The following is a 25,797-nucleotide window of genomic DNA, read 5'->3' on the forward strand; positions in this document are numbered from 1 at the left end:
ATTTGGAGGTATAAATAAGAATTTTGTAAAGCTAATTTGCCATCCTTCCCCACTACAACTATTGAGGCACATGAGAGGAAAAAGCAGAGGCCCAGAGAAAGAACACACATAAAGAAATAACAAATTTTTATAGCCATATAAGTTTTATTTCAAAGGTGGATACATTGGCATTGACAATTAAAAAGGAAAAGATGTATTTCCAAATTGTCCCTACTTTAATAATTAGAGATAAGGTACTGACCATATCATGGTGGAATTACCTGTATTTGCAAGCAAACGACTCTGCCGACCAGGTTCATTAATTTCATATGAAATAGTTATAGGAAACTCCTCAGAGCCTAGAGCTGCTGGTGGGGAGGACACTGTGAACATGAAAGAGTCTTCTGCAGTCCAGCCTGTGTTTTCCCAGTCTACATGCTGGTATAACATCAGCTGCTCACTGACCTGGCCAGATAGTAAGAAAAATCAGCCCCTGGTTTGAGGGATAATACAAGAATGAACATATATGCTAATTGGAGGAGATACATGTCTTTTCAGGGTTTACTTTACCCCTCCTCAAACTACTGCACATTTCCATGCAAATTCAGGAACATTAAAAGTGTGCTAACTTATTGGTCAAACCTAAGTGATTCTATTACCAAAATGATCTACTTATCAGAGAAAGAAAAGTACATTGATTCTGAGATGACTAATGCCTAAGGTATATATATTATAAAAAGTTTATAATGAACCTTCACTTCCATGTCAGCATCATAACTACCAGCTCCCAACCAATCTTGCTTCATATGTACTCCTACCCACTTTTCTGCCCAAGAGATTATTTTGAAGCAAATCACAGACATCATATCATTTCATCTGTACATGCTCTAGTATTAGTAAAAGATGACTTTTTTCAAATATTCAGTTAGTGTAGTGTTCAAATATCTCTGGCGGTCTAGTACATGTCTTTTTTTTTTTTTTTTAACATAGTTGCTTTGAGTCAGGATCCTAAGTCCACACCTCACATTTGTTTGGTACTTCTCATTGGTTTCTTTTAATCTATAGGTTCCCCTTCTCTAATTCTTTTCTTGTAATTTATTTGCTGAAGAACTTGGGTTATTTGTCTTTTGAGTTTCCTACATTCTGGATTTTGCTGATTGCATCCATATGGTGTTGTTTAGCATGTTCCTCTGGTCCCTATATTTCCTATATACTACCGGTTAAATCTAGAGGCTTAATAAGAATCAGGTTCAATTTTTTGGTAAGAATGTTTTACATGTTGTATTGTATATTTCCTCTTGCATTGCATTGCAAGGCAAAATAATGCTGGGCTGCTTCTCTTTTGGATGTGTTAAGATTGATAAGTGGCTTCAAGTGCTGCCAGATTGATCCAACTATCTTAAAGTTCCCCATAAGCCTATCAACTAATAGTTTTACATACTCATTGATACAATTGCCTAAACTCATTATTTTTGCAGTGGCAAAACACTGATATTATTTATCTTATCATTCCTTCTTCATTCTTATCTGTAATTCTTCTATTTATAGAGAACTTTCTCTTATCAGCTATTTGGTTGCACAGTACATGCAGGAAAGACAGGATAAGTGTTTGATTCGTTCCCTTTATATATCATTTTTCAGGAGATGAGTCCCCTGGCTCCAATCTCCAAACATTGTTCTGTTTGTTTAAGAATCATCAGCTCATGAATTTTAATATATGATGTATTTCATTCCATTGCAAGTATTATTTTCTTTGATTTTCAAACTGCCCCACCTGGCTTAAGATATTTTTCAAGATGTAATCCAAGTCCCTAATGCCTGTGGCCTATCAATGTCCTTTTTATCTCATCGGATGGAGATGGGTTCTGCCCAGTGTTGTGTTGTCCAGATACCATGTGGGCAGTCCTTCCCTCAACAGCAGTGATTGAATGTTCTAAAACTGCAACCACAGAAGGGAAGGCTAGAGAGAAAATATTCGACCCTTAATTCCTATAGGTCACATCTTTTTCTGACCTGCTATCTGTTATAATATCTGAACTTACAGGTAGGTTCTGCCGAAGTACTTGAGTGTCCACGTCAAACGTGCTGAGGATAAATTATTACATAATTTAGAGAGAAGTTGAGTTTGTTTCATCAGCCAGTATCGGAAATATGGCCCTTCATATCCACAGGTTCCACATCCACAGATTCAACCGACCACGGATCAAAAATATTTGGAAAAAAAATTCCATAAAGTTCCAAAAAGCATAACTGGAATTTGCCACATGCTGGCAAGGATTTACATAGCTTTTATATTGTATTAGGTATTGTAAGTAATCTAGAAATGATTTAAAGTATACAGAGGGATGTGTGTAGGTTATATGCAAATACTATTCCATTTTACATATGGGACTTCAGCATCCTCGGATATTGGTACCCATGGCGGTCGGGGAGGAGGGGGCAGTTGTCCTGGAACCAATCCCCTGCAGATATGTAGTGATGACTGTACTGTATTAATTAACAGAGGTTTGGTGATGCATTGCTCTGACTCTCTGCTCATTACAGTGGATGTATCTAGAACCAGAAAGGCTTCTGACTAGTGAGTTTCATGGAAGAAAAGACCTATGTTCCCAGAGTGGCCAAAACTGTTGTTGAGGAGATTTTTTGTGTCTTATCCTATTCAAGGATAAAGCAAGGAAGTGCTGTCACTTGGGGATTTTAAGTGGGGAGAAGAATATATCATCTCTCAATATTTCCTAATAGGAAAAGCAAGGTTACTCGTGAGAAATTGGAGTTTCTCCAAAGATAGTAATTTCTGGTACTAACTAGTAACTTAATTCCCCAGAAGCTCCTAGGGAATAAAGTCAGTTTTTTTTTTTTTTTTAAAGTAGTGTCAATTTCTTTATTTATATATTTATGTTTATTTTTGGCTGTGTTGGGTCTTCGTTTCTGTGCGAGGGCTTTCTCTAGTTGCGGCAAGTGGGGGCCACTCTTCATCGCGGTGCGCGGGCCTCTCACTGTCGCGGCCTCTCTTGTTGCGGAGCACAGGCTCCAGACGCGCAGGCTCAGTAGTTGTGGCTCACGGGCCTAGTTGCTCCGCGGCATGTGGGATCTTCCCAGACCAGGGCTCGAACCCGTGTCCCCTGCATTGGCAGGCAGATTCTCAACCGCTGCGCCACCAGGAAAACCCTAAAGTCAGTTTTATGTAGTAGATCTACCATTTCTATTCCTAGCTTAAGATTTATGACAAAAGATCAATCATAAATATATTCCTCCTCCTAGAAGCGGGTGACTGTGCCATGGATTTCAGACCAGAGGATGGTTCCTTAAAGGTTCCCATTATGCTTAAGAGTCACAATATTATAAGGCAAAAGAGATCCAGTTTCTTAATATTAAAAGTAACAGAGTCTATTAACCAGGAGGGAAGGTTTTCTTGGATGCAGGTCATTCGTGCTCATTACTCCTTTGGTGTTAAGTGAAAATTAGCTTCCCTAAAAATATATAACAAGTTATTAGAATAATCTAAGATCTTCTGATATCTACTGTAAGGTTGTCCCAGGGAAAGAATGGTTCTCATAGATGGGAAGAGTGGTGATGAAGGTCAGAAATCTTCTGAAGGAAGTAACTGGGGAAGAGTCTTAAACATAGTTGTGTATTTCAGGAGCCTAGTGGAGGAGAGGTCTGTCTTAGGTTCTGGTTTTGAAAAGTCATTTTAAGAGTGAGAAATTGTGCAAAACAAAGTGACTTATTTTACATGGGAGAGTGAGAGAGAGAAATGAATTAGATTCACCTTGAGTGTCTGAGCTTTAAGACCAGATAGCAGGTAACTGAAAGCGCTGAGCTAGAAGTCAAAGGGAGTAAGGGCGCCTTTGGAATGTCAACTTGCCAGTCATGCCCTGAAAGAGGTTTGACGTGAGTAGAGTCTCTAATGTTTAGAAAACAGCTTTAACTTCACCAGCTTTAAGAGTCAGGTTTTATGGTGTGTGTGTGTGTGTGTGTGTGTGTGTGTGTGTGTGTACTGGGAGAGGGCCAGGAAAGGGAAAATAATAAGACCAAGACTTTATGAGAAAAAAGTATAGGGTCAACCTGAGGAGAGAAGGTTCTCAGAGAAGATTAGGAATTATTTGTTACCTTAAATAGAAAGCAGCCTTAGGAACAACTTCCAACAGCTCTGTGTATTTCCACTGTGTTAAATATAGACAGATAAGCCACTTAGCAGAATACCTGGGCTCTGGGATTAAGGAGAGGGGAGAGGGGTGTTTTTATTTACTGTGGATTTAGATTAGCTCAGATATTTTCTCTTTTACAGAGTCTTTCTGGAATTTCATTAGCAATTCAATGGTGCAGAATTCCAATGTAGAAGGAAAAACAGAAAATTAGAAAGATCACTATTTGGCAACCAACTAGTAATAAATGCCTCAGGCAAGAATCCTAAAATGGCTGCTAAAACTAGTGAGCTAAATTGTGATGAGAAACAGGATATTTAGATAGTTCTAAAGTATCTCCTCACAGATACTTATAGAATTCAAAGGGGAAAATACTACCTTCACAGTGGAGAAACCTAAAGGACAGCACTTGACCAACTGATGAAAGAAAACATCGTCAGTGACAGGGCAAAGTGAGCACCAGTGCCTCCTGACAGGAAGCTCTGGCAAGAACCCAGCCTCTCTCATGGCTTTCCCGCCCCAAATGCAGAACCTGAATTATGAGGAAACATCAGATAAAACCAAACTGAGAGACTTCCTACAAATAACTGGCCTGTTCTGTTCAGTAAATGGCAAGGTCACAAAAGTCAACATGACTGCGGAATGGATCCAGATTAAAGAGACTAAAGGCTCCTGAGAACTAAATGCTACGTTTTATGCTATGGGTTTTTCCTTTGCTATAGAGGACATTCACTGAAACAACTTGTGAAATTTGACTAAGGTCTATAGATTATAAAATAGCATTGTATCAGTGTTAATTTCATGCTGCTGAAAATTATACTGTGGTTATATAACAGAATGGCCCCTTGTTTTTAGGAACTATACAGAGCTAAATATAAATGTACTAAATATAGAGGCAAATAAATATAAATATATTACTAAATACAGTAGTAAGGGGGCATCATGTTTGCAACTGGCTCTCAAAATTTCAAGTTGTGTGTGTGTAGGGAGAATGATAAAGCTAAGGTAGATAAAAGGCAGTAAATGCTAAAATTTGGTGAATATGGATGAATAGTATAAGAGAATTTTTTGTATTCTTTTGCGACTGTTCTGAGTCTGAAATTATTTCAAAATAAAATGTTAAAATAATAATTTAAAAAAGTAAATCCCATGGTGTTTTACTTTACAACTTCAAGAACGGACCAATAGTCCCTTTTCTCTGATGACTCAGTACATGCAAAATGGGAGAAGGAACCCACAAATGCCTTGGGCACTATGAAATCAAGAAGTGGTTATTGCCTATCCCAACATGGTCCACCCTTCACCACCTCCAACTTGGTCCATTTCTCTAGGACTTTAATGAGGCTGTATTCCTACCTGACCTATGAATGGGTGGATATGTGGTTCCAAGTCCTAGACCTTCTCAGAGTAGTGCTTTTACTAGAAGGGATAATATGATAACATCCCTTGGATCGCCCCTTGATTCCTATAGAACCACAAAGAAAAACATTTGTCTGAGGCTAAAGAGACATATTTGGCTCTCAGATGGCCAGGGACCCTATTGACTTCTGTGTGATGGGTCAAAGTTTACAGCTGAGAGGCTACTGAGATGCTCAGAGAAGTTGGGATTCCAGGTAATTCTGACGCTGAAAGCTCAGCCTCTCTGCACTGGTGCCGAAATGAATCTCAGAGACAGAGTTTTGGGTGAAGCAGAAAAGAATAGCTTTATTGCTTTGCCAGGCAAAGGGGGACCCAGCGGGCTCCTGTCCTCAAAAACTATGTGTCCCAACCTGGGAGGATTTGATGAAGAGTTTTATAGCAATAGTTCAAGGGTGGGGTTGCTGACAGGATTTGGGTGTGTGCAGGACCTGTGATGCTTTAATCTCGTCTCAGGTGGTCTCTGTCTCCTAATCTTGATGAGTTTCTCTGGTCCCTTTAATCTGGCCTCAGGTGGTTTCTTGGCTGCTCCTCCCTTGATTAGCAATTGTTCGAATCTGCCCTTTGGAACTCAGGGAAGGTCATGGAGGCTGGAGTTTTGCTTACAAGAAACAGGGGACAAAAAAGGCTTCCGTGCCCAGGGGCCCCAAGGGTGCTTCTTGGTTTCAGTTCCTCTCCCTCCCCCCAATGGCAGGGTTAGCTGGGAGCAGAGATGGGACCAGAAGCCAGATCTTCAGGCTTGTAGATAAGAGCTCTTTCTTTAGAGCACATTACTGGGGCCATTTTGGCTCCAACTGCTTGAATTACTACCGTTCTTCCTCCAAGAAGGAAAAGGACATTCATTAATATAAAAATCGAAGTATAGGAGTGGAGTAGAATTTGAACCTTGGATTGATCAGACCTAAAGTCAAATACAAATGCTACCAACTGCCAGCTCTGTGGCTTTTATGCAAGTCATTTAATCTCACTGAGCCTCCATTTATGCACTAAAATATAGAATAATATCTCACTTGTAGATATGCATTTGACCTAATTGGTCTGTTGCCATATCAATGTTCAAAATGGCAGGCCTTGGGCATTTCTAGGTCTTTCAAGAAAGGATGTAAGTCCTCACTAACCAATTCCTTACATTTGGAAAGCTATACTCATTTTTATAGTGAATCATGGCATGAGAATATTAAGCAATCAGAAAGTTCTAAAATATGTCTAATAAAATAAATATTTTCCCATAAAACAAAGGAATTTGTAGGCTGGAATCCCGGCACATAGTTCAGAAGCTTACTTCCAGTTGCTTTGTAAATGAGTATTAGTTCACCATTCTACATTTGGCATTTCAATAAATATTTGTTTAATGAATAAATAAACTACTTGAAAAGTACTTTACAAAATTTAGTTATAAAGTATACATTTACATCATGAAGCAGTAGAAATAAGGCAATCCAAGACATTTCTTACCCATTTATTTAACAAAAACACACTAATACCTAACTTTAGTTGTGCCCTAAATAATATGCCAGGCACTCTGCTAGGCACATTATGTAACTCGTTTTATTTAATTTTGTTTTAGGGGAGATTGTTGTGCCCACTGACATATTTTTTAAAAACCTGAGGCTCAGAAAATTTAAATAATTCACTCTAGCCAATAGGTGCAAGAACCCAGTTTTTAATCTAGTCCTGTGCAACTCCAGAGTTCGTACTTTTCCCACTGCACTGTACCTATGTGTGGAAAGCTCAGTGAGACTGTGGTCAACCAGAAATTCACAAGACATGCTCTCCAACCCCAAGAAGTCTAGTAATGGGGAAAGTCAGTTGGTAGGTATGACTAGGGCAGACAAATGCCATTGTAGTCTGGCCTGTCTAGGACACAGTCACTATTGGCCAGAGCTTTTAAGGATTCAGAGAAATAGCTCCACATATTGTATCTATTACAAATGGCAAGTTAAGGGAAGGTTGTATTCCAGTTCTTCGCAACTGCCATTGTAGATCAGGTAGACTTTCTCATAGGACATTGAGGGAAAGAGGGTAGGAATGAGGGGAAAGGAATTTCCACCTGGCTCCAGGCTGAGGACAATTCTTGTCTAAAAGTACATGTGGTCAGAACTGAGTGTTGGAGAATAAAATTGTCAAGCTTGGCCAATAGACAGGGCTAGAAAGCTCTGGATTGTATCTTCATTCCAGGGGTCTTTCTAAATATAGCCCCCCATAATCCTGATAAGAAAACCAGAACATGAGTCCTTTACACTGATCTTTCCCAGAGCGGGGCCTAAAAGTCAATCACAGCTTTGAAATTCCCACTGGAGAAGAGAGTAACCAAATTATCTTAGTGTCAACTGGGTGAAAAGGGAGGGAGAAGGAGGGACACGCAGTCCACTCGCTTGATTCTCCACAACGTGATGGCTTTGCCAAAAGGCCAAGTCTCTAGCAGGACAATAATTGGCCAGAAGGAGCAAGGGAAAGACAGCTGGCCAAAAAATCTCTATCTTGGGCAGATAATCATGGGGAAAGGAGACTACAGAAAGCCAAACAGTTCAAAAAGATAAAGTCTCTGAGGTTCCGTGTAGGTTAACCGAAAAGTCCTAAAGGCTAAGATTTGGAAAACAACAAGCTCCTGTGCTCCTGAAGGATGAGCTCAGAGAAATGACTCCTTTCTATGTGCCCTTTCTTGTTTCCACCAGGACTGGTGCCACCATGTTTGCAGAGAGCAGCCAGGCCTGGAGAGTTCAAGGTTCCCAGAAGAGGTTAGAAGTCCGGGGCAGTCCAGCATGCCACAGATTAGAGGGTGCCCAGGTATCAGGCTAAACAAAATGGTACTGGGGTAAGTCCCAGGAATCATTCCCCTTAGTGGAAAGGGACAGAAGAGGCATTTTAGGAAACTTAGGTTCCTAAATGGTGATATCTGGAAATCTCCAGCTAGAAATGGGCAATTGAAAGCCAGGTCCAAATAATTACCCATGCCCCTCCATACTGGGTCAGTCTGTGCCTAAAAATATTAGAACAAAAAGCTTTTCAAGGAGCCTAGCAATATATCCATCTACAGCCCTACCTGGCAGAGAGGTCCAAATCCACATGTATATGAAAGTAGATACAGATTCTCATAGGCCTTATACCATTACAAGCATGGAGCTCTTTAAAAACTACCAAGTGAGATCATGTAAGAGGTGATTCGTTATAAAAGAGTATGGGACACCTTGCTTTTGTTATATATGAATGTAGTAGGCTAAAAATGTCCACCAAAGATATTAGGTCTGAATCCCTTGAACCTGTGAATGTTACCTTACATGCCAAAGACTTTGCAGATGTGATTAAGTTAAGGTTCCTAAGATTGGAAGAGTATCGTGGATTATCCAGGTGGGCCCTGACTGCAATCACATACATCCTTACAAGAGGGAGGCAGAGAGATACATGATACAGACAGAAAAGGAGAAAGTGACGTGACCATGGAGGCAGACATTGGCATGATGGGGCCACATGCCAGGAAATGCTGGCAGCTACCAAAAGCTGGAAGAGGGAAGAAGGAGTTCTCCCCTAGAGCCTCCAGAAGGAGCATGGTCCTGCTGACACCTTGATTTCAGCCCAGTGAAATGGAGTTCCAACTTCTGGCCTCCAGAACTATGAGATAGTAAATTTCTGCTGTTTTAAGCCACCAAGTTTGTGGTATTTATTACAGCAGCCTTAGGAAATTACTACAAGGAGCAAGGATAAACCACACTCACTGAAATGGGATTTAGTTCTATCTGCTTTTTCAAAGAAAGAGCCAACAGTTTAAGAGAAAGAAACATTGTTGGTTATTCAAAGCCATTGGACTAGGACACATCAGCCAATTTTGTTTGAACAATGAATAGGTGACTAAGTGACAATTCAATACAATAATTTCTACACATGGAAAAATATGCTAGCACATAATTCAGTGAACCGTAAGGGCCAAACCAAAACTGCCAAAACAAAAACCTAGTGGAAAATGTTCAAAATGACTACTAAGTCTAGTTGCCATTGAGCTTGTCACTGAAGAGACCCCAAGAAAGCGGAGTGATCACTAACACAAAGAAACTTATCCTTCTCTGTTCAGAAAATTAAAGGGCCAAAGTTTAATGATCCCATTGCACTCTCCATTAAGTTGTAATAAATTAGATTCTGTCCTATGGGAAATGTGTTCGCAATTTCTTAAAATGTACGTGTTGTCTTCAGAGTCTAGAAGAGGGGGTAATTAGACAAAATTCATAACCCAGAATCGATTATATTATTTTCTAAATGTGATCCTGGAAACCTATATCTGTGCGGCAGCAGCAGGCAGAGACAAAGATGGATGATCTACCCACAACAGCACAATGGCTAAAATGCAATTACTGGCTTTATGGAAAAGCAAAAAGGCCAGGCGTCATAAACCTCAAAACCAGAACACTTTGATTTTTAATGATTCTAAATTATCTAAACAAGTGCTGGAATGAAAATCACTCAGCCTTTTGCTCTACAAGGAAGAGATTAGTGCTTTAGAGAGTTCAATGTATGTGCTTTGCTCATACATTCTTTGAAATGAACAATAATTTCCCTAAATTTGTAAAAAGCTTTCATTTCATTTTAAAATTTGATGACTCACCTTCTCTGTGTATTTGTATGTTTAATTCTTCAGGATATAAGATTTTCAGCACAAATTTTTGTGGTTTAGCTTTTTCCCTTTTAGGCAGATGTAATATTATGGTGAAAAACAAGATGTTACATGTTTATCTTGGTAGGTTGATATGGTATGGTTTGAAAAGCATGAATTTATTCCAGGATAAGAAAGTATTTTGAGCTATAACATAATAAATGTTTTCCCCACAATTACTTTGCTAAAGGATGATATTAAGCATAATGGAGAACATCTAGATTTCTTTCACAAGCTATAACCACCCAGAGCCACTGATTAAGATGGTCATTTTTGACAGAAACAGATGCATAGGCATAGAGAAAAGACTTGTGGTTGCCAAGGGGAAGTGGGGGAGGGAGAAGGATGGACTGGAGTTTGGGGTTGGTAGATGCAAACTATTACATTTAGAACAGATAAACAACAAGATCCTAATGTATAGCACAGGGAACTATACTGAATATTCTGTGATAAATCATAATGGAAAAGAATATAAAAAAAGAATGTATATATGTGTATAACTGAGTCACTTTGCTGTACAGCAGAGATTGGTGCAATGCTGTAAATCAACTATACTTCAATCAGAAAAATAATTATGATTAAATATGAAAACAGCTATAATGGAAAAAAACAAAAACAAAAAAATGGTCATTTTTGTTTATCCATCAAAAGCAAAAAAGGGTATAGGTTTTATGTGCAAATGATATGGTGTTCTTGCCTCCCCCAGCTGAGGGTGGTAGAGAGCTGGAAAGAATTTAGTCCTTTAAGGTAAAGGTATGAAAGAGGACTCAACCATCAGGTGCTTAAAGCACTCTCTCCCTTGGACACTTAGCACGTTATGGGCTGGAACTGACTCTTGAAATTAGAAAAACTGATCTAGAAAGCTAAAAAGCAATTGAAGCCATTTGATTACATGAGCATGGCTGAACAGCTCTGAGCTCCTTTTACAATGAAAATTGTTTCCTCTGTTAATATCTCTTCTCACCAACTAGACTGAAGAGGACTAGTCAAAGCACATAATATGTGTTCAATAAATATCCTTGTTAAGTAATTTCAGAAAAAATGTCTTCATCATCTTCACTGCCTCCAAAACCTGTCCCACCCTTTCTTTTACTTCCCAAAATGTTCTGGAGCTGCTGGGGATGAAACTGAGCCATCATAAAATGGCTGAGAGTTTGACCAAGGTCCTGTTTGACACGGGCCATAAAATTGCAGATTTTAGGAAAAAATTCACATTCCATTTGCATGTGAAGAAGGAGACAGGACCTGAAAAGAGGAAAGTCAGGGAGATAATAAGTTTCTTCTTCTTCCCAAGTCACAAATTAAAATGTGCCTTCTGAACACACAAGCTAAATGGAATTGGAACGCCTTCAGGTGAACACCAATTGTCCTGAATTTATTGATGATGCCCTAGTCTTTTTCAATATGAATTTTCTGCTTTACTGTTTTCTAATTTTATTTTTACAATAAGCGCGTGATATTTTGGTACTCAAAAAACCACACACACTGAAAGAGCCAGAGTTAGCATTTGCGTTTATATCCTTGCAGAGTTTCCTCTGCACTTTCTCCTCTCCCCACATTACTGATGTTCTTCATGACTACTGAAGTGGAAGGGAAGACAGGGTATTTCAATGAAATTTATTCATAGAAGTTTAGAAATTTAGCCATACATATCCTGCAAAAGCACCTCAACTTTGTACAGCAGCTCTCAGCTGCTCTGGTGAGGAGTCCTGCCACTGGGTCTTCCTTGCCCTGACCCTCTGGGGTGGGATATTTGGAGCTGCCCCAGCCCCAGGCCTCATTGTGTCTCCAGCCTGTGCTCGGGCCCAGGATGAAGTACTGCTGAATCCAGGCATGAGGCCACCTGACGTTTTCCTCAGCCACCTCCTCTCGTCATCACTCAAGGAAATGTATTCCAGACCACCAGGGACTCTCCAACAAAGGGAAACAGTAAGCAAGTTACAGGGTGAAGTAAATGTCATTTTCTTCTAATGACCTCATTTCCATTCATTAAATCACTGCAGCACATTAGGGTAAACACAGCAGCCAATTCCAGTGTCCCAGAAAATTGCCTGCCCCGTGAAACTAGTCCTTTGGCTACTATGAGAGGGAAGGAACCTCTCACATTTTCAAGGGCAAAAAGATAATCACAACAGCCTTAGCTACTATTTATTTAGCATCTGCTACATGTGGGGCTGTGTGCTAAACATTTTGTATTCACTTTCTGTGTTAATTCATTATGGCCAAGAGGAAAGTAGTCGAGACCCTGAGTTCAAATCCTGACTCTGTCACTTCTCAGCTGTGTAGCAGCGGGTGAGTTGCTAAACTTCCCTGTGCTTTAGGATCCAAGCCTGTAAAGTGACATAATGAGTAGTACAGAACAAAGCTTAGAATGGCGCCTGGGACATGCGGAATGTTCAAAATGATTTCAGTTGTCATTACTATTATTTTCCCCCTTTTACAGATGAGGAAACTGAGGATTAAAAGAATGTCATTTGCCATAACTCACAGAGTTAATCCAGATCTTCCGACCTTAGAGGTCAAGGCACTGTCCTCAGTCATCAATGGTCAGCAGTGGATCAAGGAGCAGCAACAGGCTGCCCAATTCCTAAATTATATTCTCTCTCCACACTCACACACCAAAGGCAGAGAGCGTGGGCTGCTGTGCTGAATTCCTACAGACTCTACATATATCTTAGACGCTGCTTTGGGGAGACAGGAATTGTCACATCCAGGAGTGCACTTGCATAAACGGCCTGATATACAGTCTGATGCCTCGTATACCACAAAAGGGGCTCTCCTCTGTTCCCTGGGTCAAAGCACTGGGCCAGGCCGCTGGCACGGCATGCTTTGGAGAGGAAAGGGCTGTGTGTGGTGAGAAGGGCTGCTTTCCTGGCCCACTCGAGAAGGAGATCACACTCCTCTCTCACCACGCCTGACTTGTGACATTGCCCAGGCTGTGCCTCCACACCGGAGCCTGCCCCTGCCTCCACGAGGACCGACAGTGGGTTCTAATCCCCTTCATCCCAGACACCCCTCTGCGGCCCTTTACGGCCCTGAGCCCCACGGCAACACATCACCCACAGACTATCACCTGCCACTGACGATACGTCTTCTTGACACTCGCCTCTTGGTTCGTAAAGTAGGAGGAATAATGAGAGGAAAAATAAAACCTTAAAATAATTGGATTCCAATCAATCAAGACTTTGCCTGCCCTATGACCTTGTAACTAGCTTGGGGCTTTAATTCCTGCTGACAAATGTGTTGTCTGTGAGGGCGGTTTGTTTTTACAGGAAAATGTACTCTCAATGTATCATAAGCTATTTTGTGATTACCAGGCTAGCCCACCGTGGTGGACTGTTCTATTGCTTCAGTGTCTCCTCCCTATGAGATGGTTATCCTTCCCTACACCACTGACACCAGGCTTGCTCACGTGACATTCTTTAGGCAATGAGACGTGAGCACAGTGATACATGGCACTTCCGAGCATAAACGTGTGGAGTTGTCGCATGCTTCCACCATCACTTCTTTTCCCCCTGCTGCAAATACAGCAATGCCCAAGAGAGGGGTTGCTCCTTCAACGTGGACCCTGGAATAAGGGACAGATGTAGAGCAAACCCACAGCTAACCCACAGGCCATGTACAACATATGTGAGAAATAAGCTTTTGCTATTGTAAGCCATTGAGACTGGGGAGTTGTTTGGTACTGCAGCATAACCTAGTGGATCTCGGCTACCATATCCACTAAAGCCTATTTAGACCATATTAATCTAAAATATTATATATTTGCAATGAAAAGTAGTGGAAACTAATGCTCGAAATGATCATCATCAAAAAATAATTTTTTTTTAAAGAACTAGGGCTAGGGCTTCCCTGGTGGCGCAGTGGTTGAGAGTCTGCCTGCCAGTGCGGGGGACACGGGTTCGAGCCCTGGTCCGGGAGGATCCCACGTGCCGCGGAGCAATTGGGACCGTGCGCCACAACTACTGAGCCTGCACTCTAGAGCCTGCGAGCCACAACTACTGAAGCCCATGCGTCTAGAGCCTGTGTTCTGCGGCGGGAGAGGCCACCGCAACGAGAAGCCTGTGCAATGCAACGAAGATTGGCCCCCGCTTGCCGCGGTTAGCGGGAGCCCGCGTTCAGCAGGGAAGGCCCAACACAGCCAAAAATAAAATAAATAAAATAAATAAATTTATTAAAAAAAAAAAAAGAACTAGGGCTAGACGCAAGGCATTTTAATATGACTGACATCATTCTTGCTAGTATTCAAAATGTAAGCTGTACCTGGGCAGGTTTTGATGCCTTTGGGCACATTAAGCTCCCACACACAATGTAGTTTTCACCCTAATCCCTTTCTTCTTCCTCCAGAGTTCATCTGTGAACTAGAGAATTTATACTTCCTCTTTTCAGTGTCACTTTCAGAACTTCTGCTAACGTCACGATCTGTTCCCTTAAATGCACCCCAGACAAAGGCGATAGCAAAGCAAAAGCTAAATTCAATTCTGCCACATCACCCTGGAGAAAAATGGCTCAACGGTTAAAGGGCAGACATGTGGTTCACTCTGGCTATTTCCTCTAAACTTGACTTTGGATTTTTATTCCTTAGTCATGTAAAGCTATAGACAGATCAGCTATCAGATCCCTGTACACACAGTTTAAGAATGGAAAAAGAAAGCTGAATGGCAAGCAAGAAAAGTTATATGCAAGAAGACGGTTTGGAAACATAGACATTTAGAAAATGAAATCACATAGAAGCAAACACAACCAGTCAGTCAGATTCCTAGGATGCAAAAGTAAAAAAAAAAAAAAAAAAAAAAATCAAAAGACTTGAAGGCTTACGCATTTAAAAGAGGGCATGTGGATGGTGGTAGTGGTAAAGCACCAGTGAAGTTGGAAACAGATGGCTCTGGGTGCAGCTTAAATACACACCCTCACCTTACATACGTACATATTTATATAAACACAACAATACATGAAATTATGTATATAATTTTACATATTAAGCATAAATGGACAGACATAGCCTGTAGGATTTACTCCTGCAACTCTGCTTTGGGTTTCCTTTTAAATTCATCTTTAGTGATAAAAGGATCCCTTCTTACTTATTAGACACAGCGTTTGAATTTGCTTGGTGCTTTCTGACAATCGTGTTCCATCCTGTGCTCACTACAAAGTGTCCGGTTTTAAAACCGGCACAGCGGGAATGAGTAACTGCCTGGGCAAATGGGCACGTCTGCTTGGCTTCACAGGATGAGGACAAGCGAGGGGTCTGCCCTGCAGAGACGCCCAGCCCTGCCCAGCTGCACGGACAGATGTCGGGACTCACCAGATGCTGCGTAAACACGGAAACATCCTCTGTGCTGTTGTCAGAATCGACTCGCACCAACCTCCCGAGTCTAGGGGAACTTACAACTGTAAAGGTCATAGTTCTGTTTCCTGCACTGTCCACGTCATTGGTCGCAGCTCTCAGGTCACGAGCTGAAAGGGGCTTCATGGAACCTAAGTGAAGATTGAAACATGCACGTAAGTATAAAGCCTATGAAGGCTATGGTTAATGAAATGATCTTTACAGACCCCTGAAAACTGGAAAACACGTAGTTATGTACGGGGAGCTGGCTAGCTCGAACTTGAAATTGGGCTGTGAGGGGCCAACAGATCCATGCGGCTGCTGTTTGTGGATGTGCTTTGCTACGGGGGCCAGAGATGAAGGAGGAAAATCCCACGAAAAGAGCCCCTCGGCCCCCGCAGTCCTGCATGTCTAACTGATCTCGAGAGAAAGAAGGCAACGCCAGGCGAGTGACACCCAGCTTGGCTCTGAGCACAGAAAGGGGGCGCCGGCTGTGTGCACAGAGAGGACAGGAGATAGCACCCTCCCTGGGAGGACAGACGCGTCCTGGCCTGACAGTGGCTGCAGGTGCTCAATGGAGTGTCCATCTGTTGATGCCTGGGGGAGAGGTTGGCTCTGAAACAAATGGTAGCGGTCTCCAGAGGAGCCCCCAGATGTGCAGGTTGCATGGACAACGTGGGGAGGGAAGGGCCTGTGTGGATGTTAAGGGAAGAAGAACCAGTGGGTGGTCAGTGTGCTAATGTGACCGCATTGATAACTAAGGGCCAGAGAGACTTGGGGGCATTCAGGTTAGCGCAGTGCTTCTCAAATACTATGTAGTGAAGGATCAGTGTTTCCCACCAAATCCATTGTGGACCAATAATTTTATAAAATACAATAAAATGTCGCAACAATGTCAAATTGCTATAAAATTTTCTAAACACCTCCTTTCACTTCCCATTCTTATCAGTTCACAGACTAGAGGTCCATGGACCACAGTTTGTGGAATATAGGGCTAGAGTTTCTATCGCTTTACTTTGCATGGGTTTAGGGAATATCCCCAACCTGATAAGATGGCAGATGTGAGAGAGATTTACAGTCATCCTGGCCCAGAATCTCACCTTCTCTTTTCTGTTTTAGCCCTTGCTAAAGGGCTTTAGCGTTAGGTCTTGCACAGGGGCCTTGCACTAGCTCTTGGAGTTGGCACTTTATAAATTGTCTATGAAGTTGAGCCAATCACCTAATAATAACTAAGCCTCCTAAATGACATCCATTTTGCTTTCCTGACTCAACCATTACAGCCTTGGAGAGTGAGGGCCACCGACTGCAGTATTTAAACCACATTAGGTGCTTAAAGGCAGGACCTTGACTACAGCTAATACACAAGGAAGCCAGCTTTCAGTAAGATTTTCAAACATGCAAAGGTTGTTCTGAGCCTTTAATTTAGAGGTTCCCTTTAAAATACCTGACAACAAAACCAAAAATAACAAGTGGGACTACATCTACTCAGCAAAGGAAACCATCAACAAAATGAAAAGGCAACCTATGGAATGGGAGAAAATATTTGCAAACCACATATCTAATAAAGGGTTAATATCCAAAATGTACAAGGATCTCATACAACTTAGTAGCAAAAAACCCCAAATAACCCAATTTTAAAATGGGCAAATGACTTAAATAGATATTTTTTCCAAAGAAGACTTACAAATAGGCAACAGGCACATGAAAAGGTGCTCATCAATGCTAATCATCAGGGAAATGCAAGTCAAAACCACAATGAGATATCACCTCACACCTGTTATGATGTCCACTATCAAAAAGACATGACAGAATAAATGCTAGTGAAGGATGTGGAGAAAAGGGAACCCTTGCGCACTGTTGGTGGGAATGTAAATTGGTGCAGCCATATAGAAAATAGTATGGAGGTTCCTCAAGAAATTAAAAGTAGAACTAACATATGATCCAGAAATCCCACTTCTGGGTATATATTCAAAGGAAACGAAATGATTATCTCAAAGAGAAATCTGTACTCCCATGTTTATTGCAGCATCACTCAAAATAGTCAAGGTATGGAAACAACCTAAATGTCAATCAGTGGATGAATGGATCAAGAAAATGTTGTAAAATGTGATATATACACACACACACACAATGGAATATTATTCAGCCTTAAAAAAGAAGGAAATCTTGTCATTTGCAACAACATGGATGAAGCTAGAGGGCATCAGGCTAAGTGAAACAAGCCAGACAGAGAAAGACAAACACTGCATGGTATTACTTATATGTGGAATCTTTAAAAAAAAAAGTCAAACTCATAAAAACAGAGATTGGAAAGTGGTTGCCATGGGGCTGGGGGTGAAGGAAATGATGAGAGTTTGCTAAAAGGGTATAAACTTTCAGTTATAAGATAAATAAGGTCTAAGGATCTGATGTATAACATGGTGATTATAGTTAACATTGTATTGTATAATTGAAATTTGCGAAGAGAGTAGAACTGAAAAGAAAAAAGTAAATATGTGAAGTGATGAATGTATTCATGGGGGGGGGAATCTTTTCACAATGTATACATAAATCAAATCATCAGGTTGTATAGTTCAGATATCTTACAATTTTATTTGTCAGTTATACCTCTATAAAGCTGAAAAACAAAAGATAAAATAAAATAAAATAAAATAAAATACCGGAGCTCCTGAGATAGGCACTAGGTCCTGGGGCTCCTGAGGGGTAGGCAGGAGGAGTACCTGGACATATCAGCCTCAGGAACACAGTTCTGCCCCAGGTTTAGGACTGCCTTGGTACAACCTTGGTTGTCACACACACACAAAGATGCTTTAACTCCCTCCCACATTTCTCTTAGTCCTTGCTGCTGAAAGTTTTGCGGTCACTGCCACCTTCTAGCTTCTGGAGCTGGGGACCCAGGATGTGAGGTCACCCCGGGGAGGCCAAGAGGAATTATTCTGTATGCTTAGTCAACATTACAGAAAGTCATAACTGAGGCCCACTCTCTGCTGCCTGCCAAGGTGGCTCCCATCCTGTCAAGTGGATTATACCTCTTTTGTGTGCAGTTTCTGGGCTCCCCAGCCTCCAACTTCTCATCTTCAGTTTTGCTTTGGAACTTTTCCCCACCGTGCCTTCTTAATTATTTCCTTCTTATAAAGGACTCGTAACTTTTCATTTATTCCTTCAGCTCGAGGATCACCTTTGGCAGGTGTGTGTGGGGGGGTAGGTGGGAGGGACACTTTAAAAGAATCATTTCATTATCTTATTTAGCCTTTTGGGGTAGAGGTCGCCAGAGATGTTCCAGGCCAAGAGTACTTTTCTCTCAGCCAGGTTATATTAATCCCTCATTCCCTTGTCCGGCTTCCTGACCCAGAAGAGTGTGTAGCTGCTAGCCAGCAGTCACCTGGAGCATGCTGGGTCGGAAAGGCTAGCTGGCCCCACGCTGTCACTGTCCCATGAGCATCTCTTGCCGCACAGCCCAGTTCACCAAGAGCCATCATTTCCCCCCCACCCCATCTCATTTCATCCAAGCGTTGATATTCTCATCCATGAGCTTCAAGCACTTAATTTGGGAAAGGGTTCACTAAGGTCCCACCTAAATCTATATTCCACAGAAGAACTGTCCTACAAGGAGTGCGGTAATAAAAGGACTCCAACCATATCTGTTTGGCAAGCTCTCACTCCATATGTACCTCTTGGAGATTTGAAGAGCAAATCAGCACATTAAAGGCTCTAAGTCTTGGAGTAAAGTCATCTTCTTCACCCTTCTTTTAAGTACACCTATTGTGTTTATTTCATGAAAAACAACCACCACCATAACAGCAAGAGTTTCATGGTCACTAGGCTAGGACGTCTTGTGCATCTCTTCAACAGACATTATCAAGTGCCTCGTATGTGACAAGCCCTATAATAAGGAGTAGAGATATACCAGGAAACAGCACAAACACAGTCCTGCCTTTTCTTTCAGATGTCATGGTAATCCTAAGAAGTATGTGTTTGTTTCCTCATCACTAAGAAGGGATGATAAGGCTCGGAGAGGTTAAGCAACTTGCCTAATGGTCAAACGTAGGTCTCACTTACTCTGAAATGAGTATTATTAAAAAGTTGACACGGGCTTCCCTGGTGGCGCAGTGGTTGAGAATCTGCCTGCCAATGCAGGGGACACGGGTTCGAGCCCTGGTCTGGGAAGATCCCACATGCCGCGGAGCAACTAGGCCCGTGAGCCACAACTACTGAGCCTGCACGTCTGGAGCCTGTGCTCCGCAACAAGAGAGGCCGCGACAGTGAGAGGCCCGCGCGCCGCGATGAAGAGTGGTCCCCGCTTGCCGCAACTAGAGAAAGCCCTTGCATAGAAACGAAGACCCAACACAGCCAAAAAAATAAATAAATAAATAAGCCAGGAGCTCTTAAATAAATAAATAAATAAATAAATATTTTTTTTTTAAAAAGTTGACACTATATTGCCTATACTATACTACTTTGAGCTCAGTGCTGAAATGATATCTGAGTTAGGAAATGTGAGGAATCATGCAAGAAATCTGATAGATTCTGCTCTCCACCTTCCAGACACAGCCTGCCTCTTCCCTGGGCTTCACATCTGCATTTATGCTGTCCTCTCTGGTATGCTCACCCCTCTTTGTTGTCACCCATCATAATGCTACTCACTCTGCAGGGGCAGCCAAAGACCCATCTGGCCAACAAGATCTCCCTCACCATTGCAGTCTATGGGAAATTTTCCTCCCCTGAACTCAAGTAGCTCACCCAGTCTGCGCCCTCACTGGACACTTGGCATAATATATTTTGCATGATTAGTGTACTCTCGAGTATAAGTCTCTCATTTCCCTACTTAGTAAGCCTTTAATTTTTTCCTTGAAGATTGACAATCTTTTCTTATAGCTCTCGGTTATCTCCTGCTAAGCCTTACAATATTCAATCCAGTGTTTTGGAACCATCTGACTAAAAGGTTTTATAAATCTCTGCTCTAAACCCTTTAGCAACATGCTGTGACTTCCTTCTGCTTTCTTCTCTCCCTCAATTCCCACCGTGGAGGACAGATGGCCCGTTGGTGAGACATGATTCCGTCTATATCATAACCAAACCCCAAGGGGATTGAAGTCACACAGTTTGCTATGAATACCCTTCGCTGATTGGTTACTTAACTCTAGGTCTGTGTAAGCTTATATGCTAGACCAGTTTGACAAAGCTCTCAAGGTCAACCCCTCCTCAACACTATGTAAAAGAGCCAAGTACAACTTGCATACACAGAAAGACTAGGACCTAAGGCCATAGTTTGTTCCAAAATGCCATCACTAAAGATAAACAAACACATTCAATGGTGGCATTCAATGTGAAAAAAATTGGTTACAAAATTCCTTTCTGGGGAATAAATTTTCCTGAAAGAAATAGAATATATATATAAACACACACACGCATACACACAAATATATATGCACATATATATGTAGGTATGTGTGTTTATGTGTGTATATATACAAAATAACAAAATGAAAATACACCTTGAGTGAATTTCTTTTCTTAGTTCACATGCTCAAAAAGTTTGTTTAGAACTATAGTTCTTCCTGCTTTAAAATAACTGAGTTAAAGAATGACTCTCAAATTTGGCAGGGCATACAAGCTATGACTAACCTTAAAACATTCACCCACTAAGTATCCTTATCACTACCTTGTCTAACGCTACAAATTCTTACAAGTCTAGAGCCAGGACCACTTTTTAGGGCAGTATATGCAAAGGAGGCAGTAGCATGGCCACGGGCTGCTGGGCTGGTGGGGAAAGCCCAATGGGCATGGGATCACTGAGGGTGAAAAAAAAGTTGGCTAATTCTGGGTTGCAGTATTTCCATAATCCAAGAGAGTAAAACACACAAAATTTCCATATAATCATTGTTGTTTAATAAATCGCTATGTATATTTTCCTGGTTGTGTATATCAATCCATCAATAACATTAAGAAGGAGACAAACTAAATAGCCACCATGATGGTCTCATTCTCAGGGGACTGATATTCTAAAATAGAGGCAGGCCTGGAACACAGGCACGTACAGAAAGGACAGGAGCTGCGATCTGAGCACAGGGTTTGGGGTTGGCGTCGGCACTTGGTCTTGGGGCTTAGGATTCCTATTAGTTGCATGACTTTGAACCTGTCCATGCTTCAGTGTTTTTTATGTGCCAAATAGAGATGATCAAAACTTGATTCTAAACACATTATTTTGTTTAAATCCTTCTAACAACTCAGTTCAGGAGATAAAAAATATAAAACACTATAAAAACATAGATATCAATAGTATTTGAATATCTATTGTAGAATAGGAATAGATTTTCTCCTATTATAGTTCTATTAAATCCATAGCTCTATAAAAGGAATAGATTTTCCCCGATATTTCAGAACATATAGGTCAACTCGAGTCTGACAAGAGCAGCAACAGCGGACAGCTGACAGCTGGAGTCACCCCAGAGGTGGGACACAGAATGCCGCCCATCCCCCCGCCAAGGGGCTGGCTAATAGATGAGGGCGGCAGAGGTCACCCAGTGTCTGCTCCCAGCAGGACCTGACATGGGGGGTCCTGAGGGAAGAAGACTGGGGCATCTGTCATCATCATCCCTGCAGCTTCACACAGCATCAGGGACCAACATCCTCGGGAGGCTGCTGGGCCAGACCGAGCAAGGCTCAGCTGTGTCCTGGAGAGAGGATGAGGAGATGTGGTCTTCAGAAGCATGTCCACACCTACGAATTCTGATGCAGAACAGAGGGGGCCACTGCTACTTGGGGATGTTAGGGTAGGAAGAATGCCAAAAACAACTGGACCAAGGGACCCATAATGTCCATCCCATCTCTAAAATCTGTGGCTCTATTGTTCTCATTCCACACCCACCCAACCTCAGATCAAATGTAAGAACCACCTGATGGAAACATACAATAAAAATCCATTTTCCTTCCTACTGGCCAGGAGCTGGAGTTGGAAATAAGTCACAGTCTGGGGATAAAAGGCGACACAGAAACCAAGAATAACACAACTAACGAGCTAGAGGGAGCTGGAAAATGAAACAGCTCACTTTGGAATCTGAGGATAACGTGCAAGTTCCAGTGGAGCGTTCTTGGATACAGGATACAGGGAGGCCAGGGCAGGGCAGATGCGGCGCATGTTGGGAAGGGAAATGAGATGGTTGCTCAGGCTGAGTCCAAATATTAAACACAGGGCTAAGAAAACTATATGTTTTGCATAGTTCCGCAAAGGTGACAACTATGTTTTGCATAGTTCCACAAAGGTGACAACATATTTTTCTTGCTAAACTAATATTCAGTAAAGCAGGTGCCAGAAACTCAGAACTTTCTAAGTTGTAGAGGCTGTAACTCCCCTTTAATCTAATAAAACTGTCTTCAATTACTAAACCAGAGTTTAGCCAGAATAGATGAAAGGTATTTAATCTTTTGCAGCAACCAGATTTACTCTGATTTTAGACCCTCTTTTTAATAGATTGCTGTATTTTTCAGAATTTTAGGGTGCAGTCGTTTGCTTATTTTTTAAAACACTAAATGGCACCCTAATTGCCTTGAAAAACCCGATAGAAGCATCACACTTATTCTCAGAGAAAAATTATGGAACATAAAAAGGCTTCAGAAGAGAAGAATCTGGATTAACATATCTTCAATTGGATTTTGATAAGGTTTCTTTTTGTGAGCTCAAATGCTTAAAGCACCTAAAAATTTCAAAATTTCTCCTTAAAATTCTTGTTTTTTTTTTAAAGTTACAAACAGTAACCTTTTTCTCTAGGGTTACAATAGAGGTATGTAAGCTTTATCTATTTCCTGGTTGCATAGCCAAGTTATATCATCTCTTTAAGCCACAAATTCTGCCAACTTGCTGTGAATATATCACCTATTTCACATAGATGTAAGGATTAAAAGACTAGTACAATGCTAGCCCCATGGATCTCAGTCCTGGCTGTACTTCAGAACCACCTGGGACTTAAAAAAAATAATGATGGCCAGGACCCACTCCAAAGACTCCCATTCAATTGGTATATGGTGAGGCTGAGACACTGGTATTTTTTAAATCTTCCCAGAGCTTGAGAACAACTGGCTAGAGTAACCATGGAGTGGCCATAATTAATAAAATGATTAGTGTCTTTTTCCATCTATATTTGACTGAAAATGCATATCAATTAAACAATTTACAATGCACAGGTTTTTTTAAAAACTGAAATATAAAATTTTATTATCTCCTGTGCTGTCTACCTCAGTGCTTTTTTTGGGAAATAACAAGTTTTAAATTTTTTTCCTCCTTTTTTATTACCCCTGCCATTGGGTAAATCTTTTTCTATTCCTGCAGTGAGGGTACTGAGCCAGAGATGCTACCTTAGATCTTTCCATTCTTGGCAAAAAGCAGTCCAAAGGCTTCAGGGCCCCGAAGCAGGAACTCAGTGAAATCCTGATGGTCCCCCTGATACACAGGGTTTTTATATTCAAAAACGAAAACCCCAAGATCTAGATGTTCAGGACAGAACCTGACTCTCCTGCTTCCTTAAGGACCCTAAGGAGAGAACAGGAAGAAAGTGCACATGGAACATAAAGATTCCTCCCCCCATTGCCCTTCACCAACATGCCCTCTTCTGAGGAACGGGAGATAGGAAAGAGAGAGGTGGGGGAGACCCAGCTTTGCTTTTGCTAAATTCCTGCAAAGAGACAATTCTTTCTGGGACTCTGTAACTGTTGTTGATAGCACTCTATAGTAAAAGATGATACTTTATACCATTCAGGTAGAACTTTCTAAATAAACTGAAAAACACTTAAACCCAAACACTCAATAAAGTTAAAATCTTATCTGGAAAGATGCTCAGTCCTCTGTTTACTTCTAAGCTAATGATCAGAGCTCGAGCTGTGATACTAAAAATTTGTCGTGGTGCAAAGTTCAAACCATCAGTAACCTGAAAATTAAAGCCTCCTGACATTGCTCCTCTAAAAGAAGAAATTACATTCTGGTCAATTTGGTTGTTTTGCAAAAGCCACCCACTTTCACCTTCTCTCCCACCTGATCCCCCTGCAAAGTGACCCCTATCAATTTGAGAGTATGATAATAGTTACTGAGCTCACCAAATCAAATATTGCCAAAACACAAAGTTAAAAGAACATCAGTAAAGGTCTAAAATATATATTACTGCCTCACCCTCTCCTGAGAGTAATGAAAGAAAGCAACGATGTTACCTACAATAAATTTTTTTAAAAATTTAAAACATGTTCATCACCTGCATTTTATTATTTTGGCATCAATTTATACCAATAAAAGTAATACATGGGGCTTCCCTGGTGGTGCAGTGGTTGAGAATCCGCCTGCCAATGCAGGGGACACGGGTTCGAGCCCTGGTCTGGGAGGATCCCACATGCCACGGAGCAACTGGGCCTGTGAGCCACAATTACTGAGCCTGCGCGTCTGGAGCCTGTGCTCCGCAACGAGAGAGGCCGCGATAGTGAGAGGCCCAGGCACCGCGATGAAGAGTGGCCCCCGCTTGCCACAACTAGAGAAAGCCCTCGCACAGAAACGAAGACCCAACGCAGCCAAAAATAAATAAATTAATTAATAATAATTTTAAAAAAGATACAATCTTTAAAAAATAATAATAATATATGCATGCAATGTACACACACACGCACACACACACACACCTTAGCAATTTCTGAACTACTGATAACACTTACTTGATAATAAGGAAAATGAAAACTAGAGGGAAGTAAATAACACTTAGCCCCTCCCCCCAAATAATTTCCCATTATTCACCTATTTCAAACTAGCTGTTTTCTGCTATGAGGGGAAAGAGAAAAGTGGAGAAAGAGCCCCAGTTTTGTTAAATTCCTGCAAGAAGAGAATTCTACTCCCACACTTCTGTCAAGGGATCAATTAGTGATATCAGAAAAGTTATAAATTAACTTATGTGCGAAACAGAAGTTGAGTCGGGCCCCCTATTGATCCCGTTCCCGGCAGTGCTTTACCAATCTGACTCCCAAAGCACCAGGCAAGATCACCACGCAGACAGCCTGATGATCACGGCCCCCTCACCCTTTGAAATTGTTCATCCAGCAGTAAATCTGCAGGCCCACAGGTCTCTGCATCACGTAATGGGTAGAAATGTCCTCTTTGTTGCCCTCAGAGACATGTGGCAGGGAAACAAAGGAGGCATGGTTCACTCTGCAATTACCTACTACTCCCGTAATAACATGATTTAATAAAGGGCTGGTTGATGGCTTAACGGTCTCTCAAGTCTCTGTTATCTAAGCAAACCCAGGGAGTTCTGATTCCT

At 41.4% G+C, this 25,797-nt stretch overlaps 1 protein-coding gene across 1 annotated transcript in view; it reads right to left on the reverse strand.

The window, feature by feature from the left end:
• Positions 1 to 25,797, reverse strand: part of LOC309624402 (chondroitin sulfate proteoglycan 4-like) — a gene marked incomplete at its 5' end in the record, with an annotated part of 191,283 nt that overhangs the window by 128,518 nt on the left and 36,968 nt on the right. The window contains 3 exon segments of the mRNA XM_082382581.1: positions 261 to 444; positions 15,488 to 15,660; positions 24,306 to 24,458. Of these exon segments, the coding sequence (XP_082238707.1) occupies positions 261 to 444; positions 15,488 to 15,660; positions 24,306 to 24,458 (510 nt within the window).

The sequence above is a fragment of the Balaenoptera borealis genome, assembly GCF_965194805.1.
Source record: "Balaenoptera borealis genome assembly, chromosome: 2".
Classification (NCBI taxonomy): Eukaryota; Metazoa; Chordata; class Mammalia; order Artiodactyla; family Balaenopteridae; genus Balaenoptera; species Balaenoptera borealis.